This window comes from Diadema antillarum, unplaced genomic scaffold (genome assembly GCF_040938485.1).
Source record: "Diadema antillarum isolate AM-2024a unplaced genomic scaffold, OU_Dant_1.0 scf00000071, whole genome shotgun sequence".
Taxonomy (NCBI): Eukaryota; Metazoa; Echinodermata; class Echinoidea; order Diadematoida; family Diadematidae; genus Diadema; species Diadema antillarum.
In genome coordinates, this window is record NW_027270960.1 from 1030346 (window position 1) to 1056426 (window position 26081).

General features: G+C 36.3%; 1 protein-coding gene across 1 annotated transcript in view; it reads left to right on the forward strand.

The window, feature by feature from the left end:
* Positions 1 to 26081, forward strand: part of LOC139716876 (nuclear receptor subfamily 1 group D member 2-like) — a 59016-nt gene that overhangs the window by 13736 nt on the left and 19199 nt on the right. The window contains exon 2 of the mRNA XM_071628403.1: positions 20622 to 20713. Coding sequence (XP_071484504.1) covers positions 20622 to 20713 — 92 coding nt within the window. The remainder of the gene's footprint in view (positions 1 to 20621; positions 20714 to 26081) is intronic.

Consider the following 26081-nt stretch of genomic DNA (forward strand, 5'->3'; position numbering starts at 1 on the left):
ACTCTTCCACTGTAATGTCATATATTACATGACTCATAAAAGTTCCTGGTTGCGGAGATATGGGTGATTTTATTAGCGTATGTCGAGTGGTTTTAGAAATCAGCATTTCGAGAAAACTGCCTTCAAAGCTTTCCTTATGAACGCTATCATGATCAAGGGACAGCAAGACAGTTTTCACCGTTTGACAATAGAAGGTACACTCCTAGCAACCTCCGCGATGTTCATTCAAGCTTAGCGCCAGTGGTCTATGCATGGCCAATTAGTAACCAGGATGCCATGCACTGACCAATGAGATCACTCCCTCGTTGCTAGGGGCGGAGTCTAGCTGCGGCGCTAAATCCAAATCCTCAGACACATTTCTGTTCTGTTGAAAGTCGGAAAATCATGGCCCAGAAAAATGCTATTTTTTAATCTTTCCTTTGATCATTTAGCTTCGAAATTTCAGCAGATAATAGAAAATACATTCGACTACAAAATTATGTAGAAAACAGAAATCTGAATGTTTTGATGGAATTTGATGATCTGACTTCAAACGCGATTTTCTCGGCTCACCCGTCAGCGACTTTAGGATCCTTTAGCTGTAGCGGGTCACATTTTATGTGTAGAGTTAAACCCATTTTGTTTGTAAGTGATATTCATGGTATATTATGCCACTGACATTGTATTCTTGTGTCAGGGTAGTATTAAACTGTTTTAGATATTGGGATGATCAAAATGTGATAGCACTCTTACCTCTCACACCTATGGTCAGCTTTCAGTGCATATGGTAGCTTTTTCGCTGGAAACAAAAGTGGAGCTCTTCTCTGGCTGACGAAGGCAGTGCTACTTGAAGCACATTTTATGCTTAGAGCAGCTGTCTCACATTGCTGAACAGGGTTTATTTAGTAGAGGCTTAGTGTAAACAGGTATGTAATGTATGTCTTACTGTAGGCAATGATGCTATACAGTGGAGTCCTTGTTCAAATGTACACGTATTTGGACCTACATTGTATGTATACTACACGTACACAGAAATCTATGAAATAGACAGAAGGTGTACAATCTATATTGTAGTGTATCTTGATATCGCTTTATAGCTTTTCTTCATCAATTTTTGTTGAATGGCAAAGAACAGATGTCAGTTACTACAAATTGAGACTTTTTTTAGACTACAGACATCAAAGACTGTTGTAGCTCCTCTTTTTTTTTTGCAGGATGTTTCTAACTCATTGAAATACCTCGTGAAAATTTGCATTTTATTCGAAAACAAAAGAGCATCCTTGTCAAATTTGAAAGCAGAGTGGTTTGGTTGGGAAAAACTTTTCATATATCTTATTCTGTTTCACTGCAAACAGCATCTGATTTCCTTGCATTCATTATCAGTTTGATAGTGAAAAAGTACTTACATTTACTTCGTCTAAAGAATATGGAAATGAGAAATTATGATTCGCTCATTGTGCTGCATGATGTGTAATTGTATCGATATTCTTAGTAGTAGAAGCAGGGTGGTCCACAACTTGAAATTTTAGCATGTTGCAAGCTCAGAATCTGAGAATATTGCAGAAATTGAATATGCGCGGAGCGCACACGATGAGTACATAGTACGCAATATTTTGCTGCTTATCTCTCTTTGTGCTGCTTACATTCAATGTTCTCTCTCATGTTTTGCACACAAATATCTAAAGTACCTGGTAGTTTGATGTTTCTGATGATATGCACATGTTTTGCACATTTTTGAATACTTTTACTTTGAGCTTGTTGCAAATTCTTGAGGATGTTGCATAGCATGTTGCTGGCTTTTTAGGATGTTGCACAAGAATTTTAGCACGTTGCAGCGACATGCTAAAACCCCTCGTGGACCACCCTGGTAGAAGTTGTGGTGCTAACAACATTTAATACATGTACATGATCATTTAGTGATAATGGTTATCATCAGTTTTTATGCCTCCGCCACGAAGTGGTGCTGGAGGCATTATGTTTTCGGGTTGTCCGTCCGTCCGTCCGTCCGTCCGTCCGTCCTTCCGTCCGTCCGTCCGTCCGTCCGTCCGTCCGTCCTTCCGTCCGTCCGTCCTTCCGTCCGTCCGTAATGAATTTTGTGGACAAGGTAACTATCAAAAGCTGTTGAGGTATCCTAATGAAACTTGGCATGTATGTGTATTAGGGGGTGAAGTTGTGCCTATCAACTTTTGGGTGCACGTGCTCAAGGTCAAAGGTCAAAAGGTCAAGGTCAAATACATAAAATTTCACTATTTCCACCATATCTATGCAATGCCTGAAGATATTTTCTTGAAACTTAGTGTATACATGTATTACCCAATTTAGATTCTCTGGTGAAAGTTTGGGTCATGAGGTCAAAGGTCAAAGGTCAAAAGGTCAAGTAAAAGTATTAAAACTTCTTTTTTTCTCTGTAAATTGGAAAATTGTTCAAGGTATCTTCATGGAACATAGTATATATACATGTACTGACTGGCACTAGAGAATGTAGGGTTCATGGGGTCAAAGGTCAGGGGTCAAAGGTCAAGTGCAACACTTCAAAATTTTACTATTTCCCTCATGTTCATGCAATGCCAGCAGGATTAGTATTTTTTTTTTTACACTTGGTGTTAGCATGTGTAACCTAATAGAAATTCTCTGGAGAGTTTTTTTTCTTTTTCTTTTTTTATTGCCTCAAAGGTCAAAAGGTCAAAGATCAAGTGAAAGTGCTGAACTAACTTTTTCCTCCATATCTCGGAAGTGGCTCAATTTATCGTGAAACTTACTGCATATCTATGCATGTTCTACCTGAAAGTGATTATCTTATGAATTTTAGGGTCGAAGGCCAGATGAACATGGTAACAATTTACTATTCAGTACAGAAATTGCACTTTATCTCCATACTGGTACCATGAAAATTACTCAATGCATAAATGTATGAATGGGTCAAAGTCAAGTTAAAGTCCTTAAATCCCCAAATACATGCTCTCCTATTCATCCAATTAAACCAAGTTCAAGGAAGGTGAACATTCAACACATTTCTGACAAACTTGTCATTTCAATATTTTGCCAGTTTTGTGAAAATGTAATCACACATTGTCCACATGTACTATCTAGACCTATTAGGAGAATCATGCATTATGGCGGAGGCATACCAGTCGCCATAGCGACATTTCTAGTTCTTATTTACAATTTGAAATTATATTTGGTCAGTCATTTGGTGTGCCAGTTTGTCTTTTTTTTCAATCTTTTTAGTGAATACTAAAAGATGCACATGTCAGATTTTTTTTCCTCTAAATTTGTGCTTACATTGTGGATTATTGTCCCCAGTCTATTATTATGAATAGTTTCTTGGCTGAAATATTCTTATTTTGATAACATTGAAATACACATTTAATGATTAGGAAATGTGCATGTAATATAGCTTTAGTGCAGATTTTATTAAAAAGTGAAAGAACACCTGCAATGTGATATGTGTAGTGTTTGGGTATACTTTCAGTAAACTAAAGGTGATGACAGTTTTTTATCTGTGTCCATAGGTGTATCTTTGTGTGTGTGTGTGTGTGTGTGTGTGTGTGTGTGTGAGTCACCATCACTATCATTATTACCATGACAGCATTTCTGCAAAATACTGTCATATTTTTTGTCTGTTTTATTTTTTTATTCAGTCTTCTAGTGCATATTTATATTCTAAGTGACATGACTTGCAGTATGCTGTAAAAGTATAATGTAAACCGTGTATGATTGAGGTACAGTCAAACCTGTCTATAGCGGCCATTCAAATGAAACAACAAAAGTGGCTGCTATAGACAGGTGGCCGCTATAGACAGGTTGACGGCCATTTTGAATGTCAATACTTGCACTTTGTAATAGCAGAAAATACCACGTGCTATTCTTAAAAAAAAAAAAAACCAACAACAACCAACAAATAAGTTATTGCATGTGCAGCTTTTATGGGTATTTTTGTTACAATTCACTTCTTTTTATTTTTTATTTTTTGCCTGCTTCTGTTTTTTTTTTTAACTTTAAAAACAACATTTTGTGCCTGAGGAACTGCTCTGGTTCGTACCGGTTTGCATGAACGGGATTCACGTGTGCTGAGTTCGATGGAGATTGATAATGTGTAAAACTTACATAAACAACAAGCAATACCCAGATAAGTGCAAGTAGCATACTGTCCTTATTCAAAGAGACTTAAACAATAATTAGTAGGCATTTTAGTAAAATATTCTGAGATGTTATTAGGAGTTGTCTTTGCCTTAGTAGCATCTATTCAGGGTGGCATAACTAAGCCTCGATCTAATCTAGTCAAGTTAGTGGTAAGACAGCTCTTCATGGCAAAAAGCTGCATTAATTTTGTCAATCGTGTCTGTGTGATTGCGACTGCGCTAGGCACAGTAGAATTCACGCAATAAATGTTAAATCAAAGCAATGAACCATTAAATCATGGCCGATACAACGGTTCAGCTAAATTTTTGTGGCCGCTATACGCAGGTAGATATTCACCAGGGGATACAAAATGAGTGGCTGCTGGCCGCGTTAGGCAGGTGGACGCTATAGAAAGGGTTCATAACTGTACAGGAATTTCGTGCGGGGGATTTTTCAGTGGCCGCTATAAGCAGGTGGCCGCTATAGAGAGGTGGCCGCTAAGACAGGTTTGACTGTACTAACTCGCCAAAATCTTTTGCCCTCGTGGCCTAATTTGCATAAAGTAAACAACTTGTTGACACAGAGCCACTGAGAAGTGATGCAAGACAATTGCAATATCTCACCACATCTAAGCCACTAAATGAGAAAAATATTACTGCAAATTGAAGGAGAAGCTATTCTCTAATTCGAAATTATAGTTATTTTTGGTTTTATTGAGAATAAACCTGTAAATGTAACCTTGAAACCTAGCTTACAAAAAAAAAATTTGGTCTGTAAAAAACTTTTATTTTGCCCAAAAATGAAACTTTAGTATAAAATATGGCTTGTTGTAGTACAGTTGTATGTCCATAATATGTTCCAATATCTTTTCTGAAATCTATGTCACATGGTTATGTCACGAAAAAAAAAAGATCAATGTCATTCAGTACCCATCAAATCTTCGCGGCACGCACATGTAAAATCCATCTAGTGTAAGTGTCACACAGTCCGATGTTTAAGTTTCCGCTGATACTTGATTGGCTAAGTTTGCTGTGACCAACAGAGAACGCATGCGTAGAAGGAAGATCTACAACTGTAGGTGTGTATGTCTAGCATAATTGCACCGTATCGCTGAGCCTGTATAGTTTCAGTGAACAGGTGTTGCCATATCCCCTACAAATCCCTCTACAAATGCAAATTTTGTATTTCCCTAGTTATGTACGGTGTACATGTACATTGTCTTGTCCTTAAAATATAATGCTGATGTGATTGGATTGGATTTCACCTTGACAGAAGTATAAGGTTTAAACTACTGTATATGCCATATGTTTTTGGGGGGTTTTATTTTTGCAGATTTTGCAAATCACTTTTTGTGATGTGACGTGCATGCGTACATCCCTCCTTTCAGTACTGTCCCCCACGTTTGCGAATTTAACCACTCATGAAATTTTCCAGAAATCCCAATTCACACACACACACAAAATAGACTCGCTATATATATGGCATATACAGTAGGAACTACATTTTCTAGATAGAGTACACTATTTATTGTTTTTAGGTGATATTTGAAAGGGACTATTACTTTTAGCTTGTTCATGAACTTCTCTTTAAGTTAATTGATGCTCACTTTCTATAGTTTTGTATTCCAAGAAAACAGTTTACATACAAGTCAATACGGGAATACAGTAGTCAAGTAGGACAGGGGATAGCTAGTGGAAATGTGCTTTGAAATAATACTTATAAATGTTTAATTTCAGCAGCTGTGATAGATGATGGCAGCATTTTTTTTCTTCTAGGATGTGGCAGATTTATCTCATTTTCAACCCGATAGTTGAGGGGAAGATCGAGGGGAGGGAAGTAATGAATAGTTGACGAGCAAGGAATCATTTGGTGTAATTTTCAGGGCATGTGCTACAGAGAATGAGTCAATTTGACTTACAAATTATGAGTTATTTACCTATGCCCAAAGGGCTGATGGAATCTTCAAAGCTGTGTGCATATATAACAAGAATACACAAACAAGATACAGCCAGCCAACCTTCCTCCTTTCTTTCCACTGTAATTGTGATAAGAAGCAAGACGGAAAGCTCGGAACGAGATACCGCAGGCAGGGAACAAAATATCTCTTTGTTTGTGGGTCAATGATATTGTTTTGAATTAGGTCATAATTTTCATGTTTTCTCTTGAGTCAGACTCTGCCGCAGGCATCCAGGAATGAAGTCATAGTGACTGGCTGAAGTTGCACGAACGCTTCGCCTCATGCGGTAGATTTCAATGCATCTTAGATGTTCTTCCAATTTTAGGTCATGTAATGCATATTTCTGTTTCATCTTCAACCACTTTGTGAGCTCATATCTATTTCTTTTGTCAGTACATAGACTTCAATTTCCATTGATCTTCATTTCTGGGTCAAAGTCTGTGATGATGAATCAGACAGAAATCAAATGTTGAAAGATTGTTGATTCAAAAGGGAGGTAAAATGAGACAAATCTTTCTTCTATTTCTGTGGGGTTGGGGCAAAAAAAAGAATGTTGGTTTGAAGGATACAGTCTAAAGGTTTCCATCAGCATTCAAATGGTCTGGAAGAAAGTGGCAAGTGTATGTAGTCATGCTAGTACATGTATTCATTTCTTCATTTCTTTCATATGCAAGATAGCATCATGTACAGAAACCAAGATCCTCATTTCAGTTGATCAGGATTTGCTATCATACAGCATGATACTGTAAAACACAATATTTTTGTGGCATGAAATTTCATGAATTGGAGCTGATGGCCTTTTTTGTGGCATGAAATTTCGTTTGCATTTTAATTTCACGAATTTGGCTCTCACAAAATTCACAAAATTAAAATGCATCCACACATTCCTTGTTTTAAGTATTAGCATTAAATGCCTCATGTTGTGTTAGATGGCTATCAATAGAAGACCATTGATGAAATGATGTTTGGTCAAAATGAAGCAACAGCCAAATTGATAGTGGGTGATTTCAAAACTGTTGCTAGTGCTGGTGCCGATGTTACAATGCATCTCCCAAACAACTGCCCTAGAACAAGCTCCAACACTGATAGTCTGATTAACACTGTAAGCAATGCCAATCATAATCATTGATCCCTACACTGTGTTCTTCACATTAACGCTGAGTTGTGTGGAAATTGCACGACAAAAAAAAAAAAGTGAATGTGTCTGGTTATAGTAAAATATTCAAATATGAAAAGATGGAGCCATGAATGCTTTGCTGTAATATACGAATGTTTGAGAAGGCGTTAAATAAATATTGGTTATTATTGTTATTATCATTATGTACACTCAAGACTGATAGGACAATCTATGAACCTTAGGGCACTTTTTTGTAGTTGATGTTAAATAACTCTCTAAAAGACTGCTCTCTGTAGGACCCTGAAGGGCTTTTTACACTTGCAAATTTTTGCACAGTCCCGTACCAATGGTGGGGCTAAGGGGGGGGGGGGGGGGGGCCTTAGCCCCACCGTTGGTACCGGACTTTCCGAAGCCCACTTTCTGTTTACACTTGTTTTTGCGAAAGTGGGCTAGCCCCACCGATACTCCCGTACTATCTGGCCCCGCAAAATAGCAGGGTTAGCACCGCAATTGCGGTGCCAAGCAAGCGAGTGTAAACAGAACGAAGAAATAATCCGGGGCTGAGTGACGGAGATGAAGTTCGACCCCCCACTGACCAATTAGAAATGAGGTAATCAAGTGCTGGTGATGCGTGCGTGTACTTGTACAGTGCATAGCGTAATCATGAATATTCATGTGGTTTGGAAAGTATGGGGCTGAGAAATACGAGTGTAAAAAGGTCAGTTTTCTCCTTAGCCCAGGACAAGAGCTTAGTACGGGATTTATTGGCTAGTTTTAAAAGCTGAAAAAATTGGTACAGGACTAACGATAGTCCTGGGTCAGAGAAATTACGGGGTTAAGAATCACAAGTGTAAAAAGAGCTTGAGTGATCTTGCAATTTACCCCCAGTTGTATGAAAGTGATCAAAGATGCTCTATAGGTTTATAAATATTGTATTATTAATCAGTTATATAAATTCCTGGAACAGGACTTGCAGTGTACATGATGCACAACAAAGACAGCTACATTAATACATGTTGTACAACGGCAAGTAGGAAATATGGTTATCAAGAGGGCCTAAAAACAAACAACCCCCCCCAAAAAAAAAAAAAAGTACTGGGTGACTAATTCCCCCATTTTAAAGCCTTATAATTCTTCTTCTTCTTCTTCTTCTTCTTCTTCTTCTTTTCGCTGAATGTGAGAATATTTCATATTTCAATTAAAGTGGTCAGTCAGAAAGTACTCCATGTTATCACTCACACATTGCTACACTCCGCTACAATGGATGCAAAAGAATAAAAATCAATCTTGTTTATATAGATTTACAAAGTACATTGTAGTTGGATATGCACTACCAATCACTGGTAAGGTGTATCTCTTACTGAAATATCAAATATCTTGCTTGACAGAGCGTATAGAATACAGTGTGGGTATCACAAAAGTTCTGGTGAACCTCTTGTCATGGAGTTTGACTTTCCAATTGTATTCTTGTAGAACATTCTCCACTCCCACCCCCTATTTTCCTGTTTTTGTTATTTACAGTATACATGTAGCTTGCAATTATTCTTGGTATGGACTCTTTAGATATTAACCTACTTTGCCTGATGGAGCCATATGTTTTGGGTAGTTTATGTGTAGATAGTAGATGCTCTGAAACCATTTTCCCTAAATGTAATCTGTCATTTCAATGTGCTGATTACATAACTGTACAAGTACACTTTTGTACCTTGTTTCAGTCCACGAAACATGTTATTAGTGTACAACTGTAACTCTTATCAGAGCGTGCAATGTGGTTGCTGGAATACAGGAGGTTTATAACTACAGCTATCAATCTGGGGTAATGCTGTCAATCTAGGGTAATGCTGCAGGGCAGAGGTTCATAACTGCAGCTACACATATCAATCTGACCAGAGTAGGTGTGTACAAATTGCACTGTGCCATTTCTTGCAGGCTATGGAGTTTAGTCGATATTGCAGAAATTGTAGGCATTAAGTACTTAAAATTGGACCATGTACAAGAATGTACAAGTAGGTATCAATAATACCATTTCTTTGTGGAAAAGTATAGCCTGTTTGACTTAAAGATAACCACACTAAAACCCTGTTTTAATAGACCTTACTGCAGCAAACATCTGGAGAACAAAATTCCTGTAAAATTCCAGTAAAACTGCATGAGAGAGTAAGGGGTACCATTTTAACAGACACACACCGAAAACCTTACACGGATGGTTTTCGCAACTTAGGAGAAGTGTCTACTACGACTAGCACGCCTACTGGCCAGTGCCACCTATTGTTCCGGACATTGCTGCGGTACAAGTTGTAACTCTAGTTTGAAAGCCTCTAATAAAATGGGGCTTTATATTCCTCTATATAAAACAAAGTACCTATACATGTAATCCACTGATGGTAGCCTCCCAATAGCAGAAAACAGTAAGTAATGGCCTTTTTATTTACTCACAATGCAGGTACAATTGTACATATGTAATTGGTGTCATAGAAGCTGACAGTGATGGAAACAAAGGTTATTTTGCCATTTCCCATTACAATTAGACTGAGTTGCACTGTTGGTGTTCTGTTGCTGGTGTTGAAATCCTGATACATGTAGTTGTGGGAACTACATGTATTTATGGGCTTCATGTCTAATGATGAAGGTGTGATATACATTGTATGAGAGTGTTACCAAACTTGGAATACTCTTAATGATCTTATTACAATTATTTGGCTCATATTAGTGACAGAAATATTTTTTGCCTCAGGAGAAACATCAACCAATTGACTTTTTATGGAAAGAAGAATCAGAGTTTGGCACTGTACTTGCTTGCTCTCTGAGTGAACTACAGGCACAGGTTGAAGCTTGTTTTTATTGTGTCAATATATGGGTCATTATGATGCGAGGAAATGGGTCAGAATACTTTACTGTCTCTTCCTGGCTCTAGTGACCCAATTAAACTGCTTTGTTGGACTGAATATCCAAATAGATTGTTTCCTAGAAGGAAGGAGATATGAGACAGAGGGGGCCTCAACAGAGAGTCTGACATGAAACAATATTGATTAAATCCTCTTCGCTGGAGCTACGTGTATAGTATCATCAAATGATAGTTGAAACATGGTAAGGCCTGGTCTTTAAAGGAAAAATCCACTCTATTTGCAAGTTGCCTTTAATAAGACATCCCACATAAAACAATAGAAATTTAATTATTGTGAGACAAGAAGTTATGCTCACAATCATACAAATACCACGTTATGGGTGATACAAAAAAACTTTCATCAGTTACAGAAAGAGGAAAGTTTGTTGAAACATATGTGTTATGGCATATTATGAGTACTGATCTTGTCTCGTTTCTGGTATACTGTCTTGATTCCGCGGAATCAAAAACATGCGAAACTCTTCTTACCCCGCTGAGCGCGAAAAATTAGTCACGCAAAAATATCCACTTTTACAGTATTCGGAAAGATATGCAAGGATTGTTTTTGTCAATGACACAGCTATTATGTAGAGACTCCCATTTTAAGAAGTCAGCATTGCTGAATCGTTGCAACTTTAGAATGTAGCAAAGTTGGTTTGTTTTTCCCCGTTTGAAGATTAATTCGAACCTCAGCAAAAGGGAATTAAACGATTTCTGTACCAGTAAATTGGAGACTTGGGAAGCTAAAATTATCACCACATCTAATTTCCATACTATAATCATGAGTTTTTTTCATCATTAAAATATCAAATTCTTCAAATCCTTGATGTTTCATACTGTAAATGTGAACATTTTTGCAGTGTTGAAATTTTCTTGCATTTTGCGCAACCAGAAACTAGCGCGAAAATAAAAACACACAATATTTGTGTTTGCCATTTGTCCCAGTTATTGATGTCTCGATTCTGCGGAATCAAAAACATGTGAAAACTCATCTTACCCAGCCGAGCCTGAAAAATGACTCACGCTAAAATATTCACTTTTACAGTAGTCTTTGTCTGATTTGAATGTTATGGTTTTGAGTTCCATTCTGTTTGCATCATCTTAATTTTCAGTGGTAGTTAAAATCATGAGAGTGGAGTTTACATTACAATGTATCTTTAGTGCTGGTGAGGACATCTTCTCAACACTTGTCTCAGAAACAATTTATTAACAAGTCTGTTTTCTTATGTATCAAACATCAGTACACATACATCAAAACAGTGATCCCTTCAAGCAATTTTATGAGGTCAGTTCAAACAAAGTGGATTGCAGTAATCACCCATTGTCGCCTGTGATCTCTCATATTGTCTTCAGAATTTATGCTTGATATGGTGGTAGAAAAAACAACTGATGGATAGTTTGTCTTAGTACTCTCTAAAAAAAATCGAGTGAAAATATTCACTCTTAAGTGAGTGAATACAAAAAAGAGTGAATTTAGAGTGAAATTGGAGTGAATTTTGAGTGAAAATGTTCATTTTCACTCGTTTTAGAGTGACCTCAGGGATCACGTCAAAATCTTCCAGTGATCCCTGAGGTCACTCCAAAATGAGTGAAAATGAACATTTTCACTCAAAATTCACTCCAATTTCACTCTAAATTCACTCTTTTTTTGGTTTCACTCTCTTAAGAGTGAATATTTTCACTCAATTTTTTTTAGAGAGTAAGTTTTATGACATTTCAAAATGCATAATTAGGGGTAGCTCTAACATTCTATAATTGTGACTTTTTACCTAATAAATGTTTGAGTAAATGTGTCTCATGATTTCATACATTGTATTTGTGAGAGACAAAGTGATTCCACTTATTCTCTTCTGCTCTTACTTTGAAGAAGGAACTATCAGAGATTACCTGATCATTTCCGTCTGATCAAGGGAAGCTACCTACTGAATCACTCGAATTGTTGCCCCAATGTCATTCTTGACTACAGCTGTATGAAAGCCATGAACACAAAAGTATAAAAACATTTTTGACAATCTATAGGCAAGGAAGTTTACCGGTATTTGTTTTTCAACATCTAAGTTCATTGGGACTTTGAATTAAGATGTTTTGAAAATTGTACTACAGTATCATAGGTTAAAAAGGTAACAAAAAGCTTTTGCAAAGCTAAGAAAAGCGTCTTCCACTAAAGTTCCTGTAATAATGATTGATACGATTATTAAGCTTATCATAAGGGAGTTAGAGGAAATTCCCTGTTGGTGGATCCCTTACTGACTACCATGAACACCTTCACAAGTAGATTAAGGCATACAATAGTGTTAAAGGGATGGTACAGTTTCGGTTGAGATGGGACTTGGTGTTTCCAACAATTTTTGATGATGATTTTTTTAGATAATGAGGAACCCTTTATTAAATATGAAAGAGCATAAACTTTTAAGAGGAATTCAATATTTATTTGATGAAAATTGGTTTTGAAAATGCTGAAATATGCAAAACAAAGCAATCCTTATCACAGGTGGGACCCACCTTTTTGTAAGGATCACTTTGTTTTACTATGTTTTTAGATATCTCAGCCATTTCAGAACCGAACTTCATCAAATAAACACTGAATTCCATTTAGAATTGTATGCTTTTAAGCATTTTATAAAGTGGTTTCTTTTTGTAAGTATCTCGCAAAAAGGTAAAAGCTGAATTCTCACCTCAACCAATACTATACCATCCCTTTAATCGGTGATTGTTGTCTGTTTTAATGCTTAATATACTGCAGGTCTTATACAAATACACTATATACCAAAAGTTTTGTTGTGTGCATCTACACTGACCAGAAAGGCAGTGCCAGTGGAAAACATTCCTGTTCCATATCATCAAATGGAAAAATAAGAGTAGCATAGATTTGACATTTTTAGACTCCCTTTCTTAGCTTTATATAGTTGGGGAGAATGTACGTAGTTTTGATGTTTGTATGTCAAGTCACCAATTTGCATATATTGTACATACATTGCCATATAGTTTTTGCTCTTTAATTGTGCTACAAAAGTGGAAATATGTTGAATTTCATATTTTTTTCATATTGTTTGTCATGTTATTTTTGTGTTAGTCTTCTCATCCAGCAGTGGCTGTACCAAAACTTTAAAAATTCATAACTTTTGCACAGATTGTCCAATTTTCCTTGAACTTTCACTGATGTATTCTGCTAACATTGCTGCATTCACTCAATCCATGTCTGTATTGGGTATCATTCTCCTATATAAAAGACAATTCCATTACAAAAAGAAGCACAGGAATAGAATGAAAATTTTAATATTATCCCTTGTCAAAGGAAAAACTATACCAAATTTCCCACCTTTGCAGTTTTTATCATTGCATTTCTCTATCGCAAAACAATATTTGTGCAATTCGTTCACTTTGTGAATACCAGTCGCAAACTTCGTGAAATAAAAACTTTGCAAATTTTATGCCAATAAACAGTCGGAATTATCTTTTTCAGCATCATGAAATGTGTATTTCAACTTATTTTACTTGAAAGATGTGTTTACTTTACTTATTAAAGGACAAGTTCACCTTTATAAACATAAGGATTGAGAGAATGTAGCAATATTAGTAGAACACATCATTGAAAGTTTGAGGAAAATCAGGCAATCCGTTCAAAAGTTATGAATTTTTAAAATCTTTGTGCAGCAACCGCTGGATGAGAAGACTACTGCAGTGTATGAATAACTTGCGTACAACAATATAAGGAAAATATAAGGAGAATTTCACAAAATTCCATCTTTTGAAAAAAGTACACATTCCCCTGACTCGTTACCGACAAATATTATGGGCAATATTATTCCCCCTGCCTTTAGAAAGAGGCAAGTCAAGAGCTCTTTTATTATTCGAAAAAAGTGAAAATAGGTTGAATTTTCTTTTATATTTTCTTTATACTGTTGTACGCATATGACTCACAAGCTGTGGTAGTCTCCTCATCCAGCGGTTCCAACACAAAAATTTTAAAAATTCATAACTTTTGCATCGATTGTCCAATTTTCCTCAAACTTTCACTGATGTGTTCTACTAATATTGTTGCATTCTCTCAATCCTTATGTTTATGAAGGTGAACTTGTCCTTTAAAGATGCCTTGAAAGATAGGATACTGCCTGACTGTGAGCTAGCAGTTATCTTATTATGTATGTTTAGTCTCTTCCTTTCATGCAAAGGTCTATTCTATATTTTCCAATTTCACTAAGTCAACTTTTCAGAACATGGAATGTCATTCACAGACCTGTTATATAGACCACAACTGATAACATGTGCAACATTGAATTTATAATTTACAAGCACAAGTGTAGATACAAACTAAAACCTGGATCATGCCACCATGACGAGTCAATTCGTCACACTCAATGACATCTGTTACTTACTACCAATTATGTCATGCCATTTAACAGTGCTTGTCTGAAACCCAATTACAACAAAGGCTTGGTAATTTCAAATTATTCATGGGCTTCCCCACAACTGGAGCAGACAAAATAGAGCAAACTGGAACGAGTAAAACATATCCCGTGAAGAGGATACAAATGGCCAATTGACACATTTACAGCCTCCCTTTCCATCCTTCAAAATAATCCTAGTGTCTTTTCATCAACACTGAGAAAGAGGCCAATGTAATCATTAAATTGAATGTCTGGACAGCTAGCCGAGTATGGCATGGGGAGTTTAATCGCAGAATGTTTCCAGAGATTGATATATTTGAAGATCATCGTGGAGGGGGGAAGAGGTTTGTCTGCCAAAACAAGAGCCTTTTATGGATGTTCCAGATACCACAGAGTCAGATGGGGAACAAAAGGCAAAGTGAGCCTGAGATGGAGGGATGGGAGGAATCGGCAAGCAACGCTGCTTTTGCCATGCAGGCTGCAGATTGCCGCCAAAGAGTATACAAGACCTAGTTCAATTTTGAACGGTAATAAAAAAAATAAGGATGAAAAAAACGAAATTGTTCGTAGGACTGGAAACAGGTTAACAAGCTCTCACACCGTCTCAAGCCTGATTTCACGGGATGAATCGAAAGTGGGTCAGAGAAAAATGCGACCCAGTTAATAATACAGACAGGCAGTGCCCCGACCCAAATACGCCACTCTGCGACCCACATATTGCAGGAGACGAGAAGAGAACACTAAAGCATGTCTCTGCTCCCTCCCTCCCTCCTTCTGTGCATGACAGCCAGAAAAGAGTAAACAAAGGGGGCGGTTCCACACTGCGAGGAACCCTACCTAGCTCCAACATCCATATCACTAGTATAATGTCAGGCACAGCCAATGATTTTGTGATGAGTCTCTTGTGTGGATGCAACCGCTTTGGCTGGATTGGTTTCTCAATGCGTGCCTCGTTGATGATTGAGCCACTTAGCGAGCGTTGAAAACAAAAACTTGATTGAAATCAGATCACTGTAACAAATTGCCTTTTTCATTACCTCATAACCTAAATTAGTTCTCAGTGTAATGTCATACTAAGAAATCAAACTTGACGTGCTTCAATTTTGTCAGTATTTGCATCATGTCTGTTACATCTCTTAAGATATCTTGTCATGCATACAAAATTTCACATTAGCAATTTGTCAGAATGAAATTTCCCTTGCCAATTGGAATATGCCACTAGTTTAGCTTCAAGTAGGATACATATGATACATACCAATTGTAGGTTGGTGATATTTCTTATCAATATTAGTCATAAGTTTGCCATGAATGTTCATATTTTGTGAAAGCTTTCTCAACACTTTTTAAAGAGCTATAGTGCCCTTTAATGATGTAGATTGTAGCAGACTCCTCATACGGTCATCGGTTCTTTCAAGCGACTGCTCATAATTGAAACTGTAAAATTGAGATGAGAGCAAGATGAATGATAGGTTTTATAGTGGTTGAGTCATCTTTTTCTTCATGCCATGATTTTGAATTTATGGTAAACTGACAGTCTGTTCAGTAGTACATTTCTCTTAAACTCATTTCATTTAACACAAACTGGGGGATTTCAAATCATATTGCAGAAGGGCTAGTAGTATGTAGGTTCTGCATCCTTGTTCCTATGAACAAATATTGCATTTGTACCCACATCATTAACAAATTGTAGAATTGACTGCTCTTTTGAATCAGTTGTGAGATATTGGCACATGTCATGGTGATATCAGATACAAGTTTATGTGCGAACAAATGCTTTTCAAGTATCCAGTGTCATCAGTTGTTTGGGGAAAATATTCATTTGTTTGTTGGACCAAGCATGTTCATGGTAGCTGCCTACAAATGTAGTTATAGATTGTTTAATTATTGATATTTCTGATGTTAATAATTTTTAATATAATTTTTTCCTATTAAAGTATATAGTGAAGATGGACATGGTGAACTGTAGGTCTAACTGTAGAGATCAAGATAATTTCAGTCACTTGCACTTTTCTCAGAAAATATATACCACATCAAGAGCACTATGGTATCATTTCAGAGCTACATGTAGATATTTACAATGCTTCAGACAAAGGATACATGATGGAAATCAGATTGAAGGTGAAAGAGAGATTTAAAAAAGGGATTGATTTGAAAGAAGCCATTATGTGGGAAGAGACACATTACAATTGTAGGTGTAGAATATAAGAGTCTACTAGTATCTCAAAGTGATTATCAAGGGTAGAGAGCGATGTTATGTGTGTGGTGTGCAACATGGCTTTGAACACATGCACATGTACATGTATGTATGACTTACTGTAAAACGAGAAATGTTCGCGTGCATTTTAATTTCGCGAATTTTGCGAGCGCCAAGATTCGCGAAATTAAAATGCATGCGAAATTTCTTATCTACACTATATGCATTGAACGCAAGAGGCAATTCGCGAAAATTTCTTGCCACGAAAAAGGCCAACGGCTCCAATTCCCGAAAATTTTGTGCCGCGAATATATCATGTTTTACAGTATTTCTTACAAATTATATCTTTCTCAGTATTTTGCTGCTGAAGATGTGAAAATATTGTCTGTGTTATCATTCAGTGGGTTTGTAATCTAGATTGCTTTTTTCTTGTCTTCTGTGTTGCCAAGTATAGCTAAGTGCATTACTACAGCAGAAGCAATGTAATTATTTTCTTGGCCATACATATTTTTGTGTGCAATTGCCCCATTTCTTTTGTGAGTACCTACAACTCCGTAGGGTCTTACTTTAGATGGCATATTATCACACATATTCCTGTACATCATAGCTCCATAGACATAAATCAACCTTCCAGCCCCCTTATCTTCCTCATATTCTAGGATACAGTGATCTATTTCAAAGACTTCATGACTATCTGTTTGTAACCATACTTACATTAATTGTAATTTCAAAGACTTGGGAAAATTGTGAATACTTGTAGTATAGAGTGAAGTTTAGATTGTATTGCTCATCAGGAATTATAACTGCTATATATCGATCCTTATCCCTGATTATCCATTAATGAGTGTCACATATTGATATGCAATATGTACTGTATACCTTTGACATGCATTGATATACACATCAAGATTTGGAATTTAGAAAGGCTGCCAGCCTGTCTCTGGTGACCATGTGTGCATTGAGGTTATAGTTATTGTAATTGTGATTCACAAGATTGTAATTCACATGAGAGACAATATAGACAACTATGTTGGTCATTTCTTTTCATTATTATTATTATTATTATTATTATTATTATTATTATTATTATTATTATTATTGTTATTAATATCATTATTATTATTATTATCATTATTCATTATTATTATTATTTTTTTTTTTTTACACAACCTCGTCTACCATACTGCATTCCTTTATATCACAGCACGTTGTAAATACATGTGCACATGGTGATCAAAGAGTGGCTGTAACGCAAAGACCATAGTACAACTTACAGCATAGTTTGTCTTGGAAAGTTTACGATGCCAAAGCACTACATTTTTAGAACCTGATCAATCTCACCTTTCTCTCTTTCTTTTTTTTTCTCTATATCTGTTTAGTGCATGCTATTAGTTCTGATATATTTTTCATGGTCACTGTACTTTATATTCTGTCATATGAATATCAGAGTGATTACAAGTAAACCTTCACTACCCTGGCTTACAATTGAAGTTTATAATCGGCTTCCCACATTTTACAAATACTTCTTTTTTGTTTTCCTAATACTTGAATTTTATTCAAAGGATAGCATATCTGTCAAAGTCAGTTCCCTGTTTGATGCTTATTCTCCTAAGTTGACCCCTCAACATTTTTTTTTTCATGAAGGTTGCATTTTTTCATGATATATGAGTTTATTTCTTTCTTTCTCCTTGGAACCGTCCTCATTTACATGTATACTACATTAGTACTCTACACCTGTAGGTATGCCATGACCACACAACAAAGGTGAAGTGGCAGAAGAATGACATTACAAAAATTAGGCACAGACCATGAGAACATGGGCTTTAAGTAGGACACACACTATTTGCATGAAAGGGTATTAAAAACCACAGGATGGCAAGAGAGAAAAGAGATTGGAAAATTAGAACAAATTCATCTGACAAAAATGAAAGATATGTGATTGCTCTCACAGTTGCCTGGTGAAGAGAGATAAGGACCAATCTACTGATTCAATAATGGAATGGAAAAAGGCACAGGCAGGCCAGAAAAGTTTTTAAGCATAATTCTAGCTTCAGTACTATGGAGTGACTTAAAGTAAAAACCCATTACGCATACAAGATGACTTTACTAACAAGAATATTATATCACACACATATAATCATAATGGTGTAAATTTAATAGAAAAATAGACATAAGATATATTATGGAATGTCAAAATCTATTAAATGTTTTCAGAGAATATTGACATTGATCACAATCCACTGACTCACAAGTGTCCTGTTTTCCTGCTCAAAAATACTAACCTTTCCTTTATTAAAATAAAATTAATCGAAAGTAATGCATAATAGTTGCTGAAGAAACCTACTGTAACGTACAAATTTTATTTTTTTCCTTTTTTCTTTAAAGGGGATATGGTTATAGTTGCGAAATGATTAACCAAGACATGATTGATTGTTGGTTTTCAACCTTGGTAGGACCCTTAATAGATGATTAGAATCCTCTTATGAAATATGAAATAGCATACAATTCTTAGAGGAATTCAACATGTATTTGGTGAAAATTGGTTTTGAAATGGCTGAGGTATCCACAAACAAAGTGGTCCTAGTAAAAGGTGGGATGCACCTTTTATTAGGACCACTTTGTTTTACTTAGTTTTTGGATATCTTAGCCACTTCAAACCCGATTTTCATCAAATATTTTTTGAATACCTCTTAGAATTGTAGGCTCTTTAATATATCGTAAGTGGTATCTAATTATCTCGCAAAAGTTAAATCAGAATTCCTCATCTCAACCAAAACTGTACCGTTCATTTAACCAGGATTTCCTCGAATTTAATCCTTCATTGCATACGGTACATCCTTGGACAAGAAGTTTTATGTTCACTTATTTTCTTGTAGACCTGGGTTTTTAACCAGAATTTGGCAATTTTGGGATGATGATAATGTTATAGGGCAGACTGGAAGAACAGCCTGATTTTGAAAGAACCTACTGTACCTCAGCTTTAATACTTTAAGACCACTAGAAATTCTTGCACAAATAATTTTTTTTTTTTTAAAGAGCCAAGGTTCACAAAAGTAAAATGCACTCTAAAGTGTATGTGTACACCGTGTGTTGAATGCCAGTGGCCATTCGATATCATTAATATTTGGTACATCAGTTGCAAAACCTTTTGTGATATGGTAAGCAATTAGTAAAGAGCATAACAGTTTAGAACAGTCCACTGGAATATTTTCTACTGTAGGCATACATATCCAGATGCTCTTTGTGCTACTGGACAGGCAAATGATTTTGAGACGGTATCGAGGGAATGCATGGTTTTAGTTGAAAATAACTTGGTTGTTAATCCAGATTTTCAGGTAGTCGGGGGAAATGCCTTACGGTGGCACTACTCCAGCTTTTGTAGTGGAGTGGCAAAGTGGCTCAATTGCACGGTTAACCTCATAAACCTGTCCTGGCCTAATTTCTGAAGGGATATCAAAAAAGAATACTAGGATATGGACAGCATTTGACACCAGTGATATGGCACAGGAGACATGCTGGCCTGAGCCACCCACAGGTGGTACCTTTTCCTGTCTTAGCCATCATCTCATTTGCTGTTACACTTGGTAGCTATTTCTTAGAGATTTTAAAGTAGTATTTTGAGTCTGTTAGTATTTGCCAAATTGCTGTCAGTCTTCCTTATTTCAAAGCCTCAGGAAGTATGATATACATATAGAATTAGAAAGCATTAGAGGGTACTCATCAAAGAGACTTTGTGTGGCTGTCAGGTAAGTGAATTTTTGCATACATCAACACAATTTGGAATTACTTCAAGTTGTCATGAAGTTTCTCGTATCTGACATGCACTGGAATCATGAGTATCCTCTGTTGACTTTGTATGTGTGAAATTAATATGTACACTCTGACAGAGATGCAGTTAATGTTGTTATCCTAGGTTTGATGGTAGTACACATAGAAATGCTCATCATATTGTTCTTTCTCCCTTTCTCCACTCTTTGCAGATTTTGATAAAGACATGAACATTCTGTGCCAAGTATGCGGAGACAAGGCATCTGGGTTTCATTATGGTGTCCACTCATGTGAAGGATGCAAGGTACTGTATGACGGGTGCAATATGTCACGACATCACATTTTTGAAGAAAGTTCACTTGACAGCATAATTTTACATGAATGAAAAACTGCAAACCAGAGAAAGCCCAAAGAAAAACAGGATGGTATCTCAAGAGAGTTTAGATAGTTGTTGTTTTTTTCTTATTGTAGTTGACAAGTGTTGTATACTCTTGTGATATGGTTTTATATTAATTCCTTAGTTCCTTTGTGGAATGTTGTTAGTGTCACATGTAGTTCCCTATTCTTGGAAACTAAGAATTGTTTACTTCAATATATCTTGTTTTCGTCTTCCAAAATCAAACTGTAACATAAAGATGAGATTTTGAAAATGAAAATCAAAGTGATTGTAATTGTCATGGTTGCTTATTAAAAGTCATCCATTCCCTATGGAAGTAAAGTTTGTTTGGAGGAAAAGTCACATGAAATACAAAGAAATGGATGTCCAACATAATGTATATGAGAGAGTAGTTAATCATCAGACTCATGCCAGTCAAATAGAACATGTCATTAATCATCATGAGTTTGTGTAAGAGTATGGATTATGAGAGTGAGTCATGTCTTTCATCAGTTTAAAGGGGTGATACAGTTTTGGTTGAGATGGGGATTCAGGTTTTAACTTCCTGCGAGATAGTTGTACTAACCACTTACTGTAAAACACAATATTTTTGCAGCATGAAATTTTCATGAATTGGAGCCGACGGCCTTATTCGCGGGAAATTTTTGTGAGTTGCCTCTAACATTCGATGCATATAGTGTAGACAAGATCTTTAACATGCATTTTAATTTCACGAAAGTCTGCTCTAGCAAAATTCATGAAATTAGAATGCATGCAAACATTCTTCGTTTTACAATAGTTTATATGAAATATAGAAGAGCCTACAATTCTAAGAGGAATTCAACGTTTATCTGTTTAAAATTGGTTTTGAAATGTCTGAGATATCCAAAAACAAAGTGGTCCTAAAAAAAGTAGCTCACACCTTTTATTAGGATAACTTTGTTTTACTTTGTTTTGGATATCTCAGCCATTTCAAAACTGATTTTCATCAGATGAACTTTGAACTCCTCTTAGAATTGTATGCTCTTCTATATTTCATATAAATGGTTACTAATTATCTTGCAAAAAGTTAAAGTCTGAGTTCCCTCCTCAACTAAAACTATACCATCCCTTTAAAAGGCACAAAGCAGTTGATAAAAATCATTATCAATGATTCATATAGAGTGTAGACATCTTTACAAGCATTTTTCTTGTGTGTGTGATTATACCCACCCGAGATGTTCCAGTGGTAGAACATCAGGTTAAAAAAAAAAGTGATTCAGCAGTACTTGATGCATGTGGACATGCAGTACATACATGGAGCAATAAACACAAATCTATTACTAGTATTTGCCAACGTGGTGTTAGAAGTGTCATTTATATTCAGAGAAACTATCAAGATATTCATCTCAAATGACTGGTAAAGCAGGAAGTGTAAATCTCCATTATTTGATGGATCAGTATAGATCAGCAAAAACAAATACAAAAACTAGATGAAGACAGAATCTAGAAACAGAAAGAAAAGCTTGCTTGAAAAGAATGTCATAATAGAGTGTAATGTGATTGCAGATAGGTAAGATTTACCAAGTGGGATTTTTTATTTTTATTTATTTCCAGGGAGGGAGTAGGGGATGAAGGGTCAATAGTGCATAATGTTTCTTTAATATCGATGAATGTTTAAAAAAAAAAAGGAAAAGAAAATCAATATCAGCAGGTAAGACATTTTCTAAAGTAGGCATGGCCTGAAAGGGTCTACAGATAATCACTGTACTATGTTGGTGGAGGTGAATTTTAATGAGCACATGACTTGTAAAGGGTACTGGCACAGAGAAAGTACGTCAGCACAATTGACATTTTCCAGCCATGACTCTTCAAAAGTGAACTCTCTGTTAGAAGCATAGCAATGCCACAGTTATTAATATCAACTTTTCCTGGTCCTGACGTAAAACTGTTCGTGTTGTCGACTCTTTCGTGATGTCGCCAGCAGAGTCGACACCAGGTGGAAGTGTGGTTTGTTATTCCGCAAAATTGGCACACTATTAACCCAATTAGTGCTGAACAGTTAGAGAATATTTACTTTTGTCCACAATCTCTCATTAAATTTCACTGACGAAACTGGGTCAGTAGCCCAATTCTTCCTTCCCCACGCAAGCTGCATCCTATCTCATCCACACCGCCAGGCCCCACCCGAGCAAGCCAGCCTACCCTGCCCCAGTAAAGATGCTGTGGTATTGGCAAGTTGGCTTCGGTGGCTGTCGATAGTGTTTGGTTGTTCTGATTTCTCTTTCTATTTTATCTTCTCTCCCTCTCTTGCTGTCCCTCCCTCTTCCTTGCTCTCTCTCTCTCTCTCTCTCTCTCTCTCTCACTATTTATCTGTCTCTCTTGTATTCACATAAATAGAAATGACATTGCATTTCCTCCTATCCAAGGATGCGATGCTTTGTTGTTCTTTAGGAAAGCATTTTATTTTTTTAAAGTGCACCCTCAGGCAAATTCAGAGGGGACTGGTATAGATTACATGTAGCATATTTGGTAGCCTGAGTATAGCAACCACTGCAGGAAACTTCTTTAAGTTCATTCACATTGTCATATTGAGACTATTCTTTCAAATGATGTCATGATGATGTCAAGTTGTTGATGTTACAAACAAATGATATCAAGTCACAAATAACACAAATGTCACAAATGATGTCAAGTTTGATGTAAAGATTACAGGAAATGTTCTATTGTATACTATTTTAGCAGAAGTAGTAGATTGTCGAGAAATTAAAAAAAAATCAGAGCTTCATTGATCTGTATCCCTTATAATTGCCATGAACACTTTGAAACAGTTAACATCATCCTTTTACCTCATTTGTCATTGATGCCATAGTGTTTATGAATGAAGAACAGATCATATTCAGTGAAATTATTTGATATGTATGATTATAGTGGGAGGGACTATAATCATGTTTACATCAATGATATTAATGTTTTAATGTATGTTCTTCAATCAAACATTTTCATCTTCTACTTATCATTTCCACTCATATTGTACAACAATTGTTTTATTTCGATCTTTGCATTCTGTTTTTTTTTTTTACCCTATGGTCAAAATTCAACGAGTAATTACTTAGGTAGACATTGATTTAAACAAAAACAGACCATGGAGCTCATTCTGAATGATGGCCATATGGAGACTTTGCTAAAAAAAAAAGAACTGAACTGAACTGGAGGTTTGGTAGAATACATTCATTGTTGGAATTGTCAAGAAATTTGTGACTCTTAAGAGTCTTAATATGTATGCTAGCGAGCCATGTAATGTGACGTCCTATCCTGTTCTATGATCTTAGTCCTGGTCCCATGACCTGAACCAGAGTAGATGTAATGGAGAACAACTCCATCATATAATATAGCCCCTTGGTTGAAAAAGTATTCATAAGTTGTTGTTGTTTTTTTTCTCAAAATCCTTTTTCCATAATTTGCTGGGAATGAAACAGAAGTAAGCAGTCAGTGACATTCTTGTACATTTCACAAGACAAAAGGATGGTAGTTGGTGTAACAAAGGATGCCAATCTCTTAATGTTGTTTTTCTGTATACAAAACAACTGAAAAGCCTGAAGATGTCATGGTCATTATGGAAGTGAGACAATGCCATGTTATCACTGCCCTCTGTCATTGTCCTCCTATCATACTGCTTGAAATCACAATCTATCTATTATGTGTCCTTCACTGCAAATAATGAAACAATTCTCTTATTGGGTGAATTCAATGAAATCAGTGTGGCAGTGTTGACCCATGCATACAGGTATTACCCAGCAAGGTGCATGTACAGTGTACTGTATGTATTCACAATGAAGAGGGGGATTTAGGAGGCTGTAAATCCGCTTTACTACATGTACAGTAAAAATGAGTTTTTCTCTTGGTATAGCATGTCATTCTAATAATTATCGTATTGTGGAATATCTAGGGCTATAAAGATTCAGTATGTGGAAAAGTAAGTCAAATCAAGTATAGGACACCTTGCATCTTCACTGAAACACATGTCCAGGTCTGACAGGGTATTGAGCAAGGCTTCTTCAGCAGCCTTTTAATGGGTCAGAAGAAAACAACATTAAAAGCTTTCAGAAATATCAAGAGGACAGGATTCTGCATAAAAGTTTTTTCTTTTTTTTTTAACAAGAGGGTATCTGCACATTCTGCCCCACTGGTGTGAAATGGGGGGGGGGGGGGGATTGGAGGCAGAACAGTGTGTCTGTGATCAGGATTCTTGCGTGACATACTTGACCTGAGAGAATTAAACCCTCACCATGTGAGCATCACTGAACACAACATACACACACATGCACACACTTGCACGCACACACACACACACACACACACACGCACACATGCAATTAAAAAAAAAGGCCAAGAAGAGACCATAAAAAGACTGAGAGAGAGAAGACAGAACAGGGTGCTGGTTCCGTGTGGTGCACTTAGATCCCATCTTAAGAGAGTAGGAGGAAATAATATCTAGGTTTCTATTATCGGAAATGATTTGAATGTCAGATCTTTTTTGGAAGTAAAACTGGAGTATCTGGGTCATGAACTAGTTCAGTAACAACATGACATGTTATCCTTTTTCTCTCCGTCAATTGCCCCCCCCCCCCCCTGTCATGCACTACATCACATCTCTGCTGAGCCTAAGTGGTAGTTGTTGAATGCTTGAGTGGGGTTCCTGAATAGAGTAAATTGAAAGCGCTTAATAGCCACAAATTTTTGCCAGCGTTTTTTGCAAGATGAATTGAATAATCACATAGTGTTTTGTCCATGCTCTATTTTTTCAAATTGGATTTTTTTTTTCCATTCCGCTGTTACCTCTTTTGTCAGCTGTAACTGTTTCCTTTACAGACAATAAGATGATTGTTATTAGAGTTCCAGTTTGTTGGTGGATACAATTCAGTTTTATGTACCTAATTTCAGACACGCTTCTGCCCTTTTCAGACAAAATGACTTTGAGTACTTTGAATTATAGCAGATTTTTTTCTCTCTTTTTCATGAATAGCAGCATACATGTCATATGAAGTTGAATGGCTCTTAAAAGGATGTACTTCCTTATTTTTGTGTTGATGAATCGGAAATTATCTACCTTTAGGAAATAGCTCCTTTTTCATCTGAGCATGATTTATTTGAGTGGCTAATAGCCATTTAACCTACTTTTAGTTTGACGCATAATGATTGTAGGTGCCTTATTTGTTGCTTTTTCAGCAGTGATACAAGCATATATATTATCAAAGGAAGCTGCGGATTAGGTTTAGAATAACATTTTAATGCAGTTGGGTCCAAGGTAAGGACC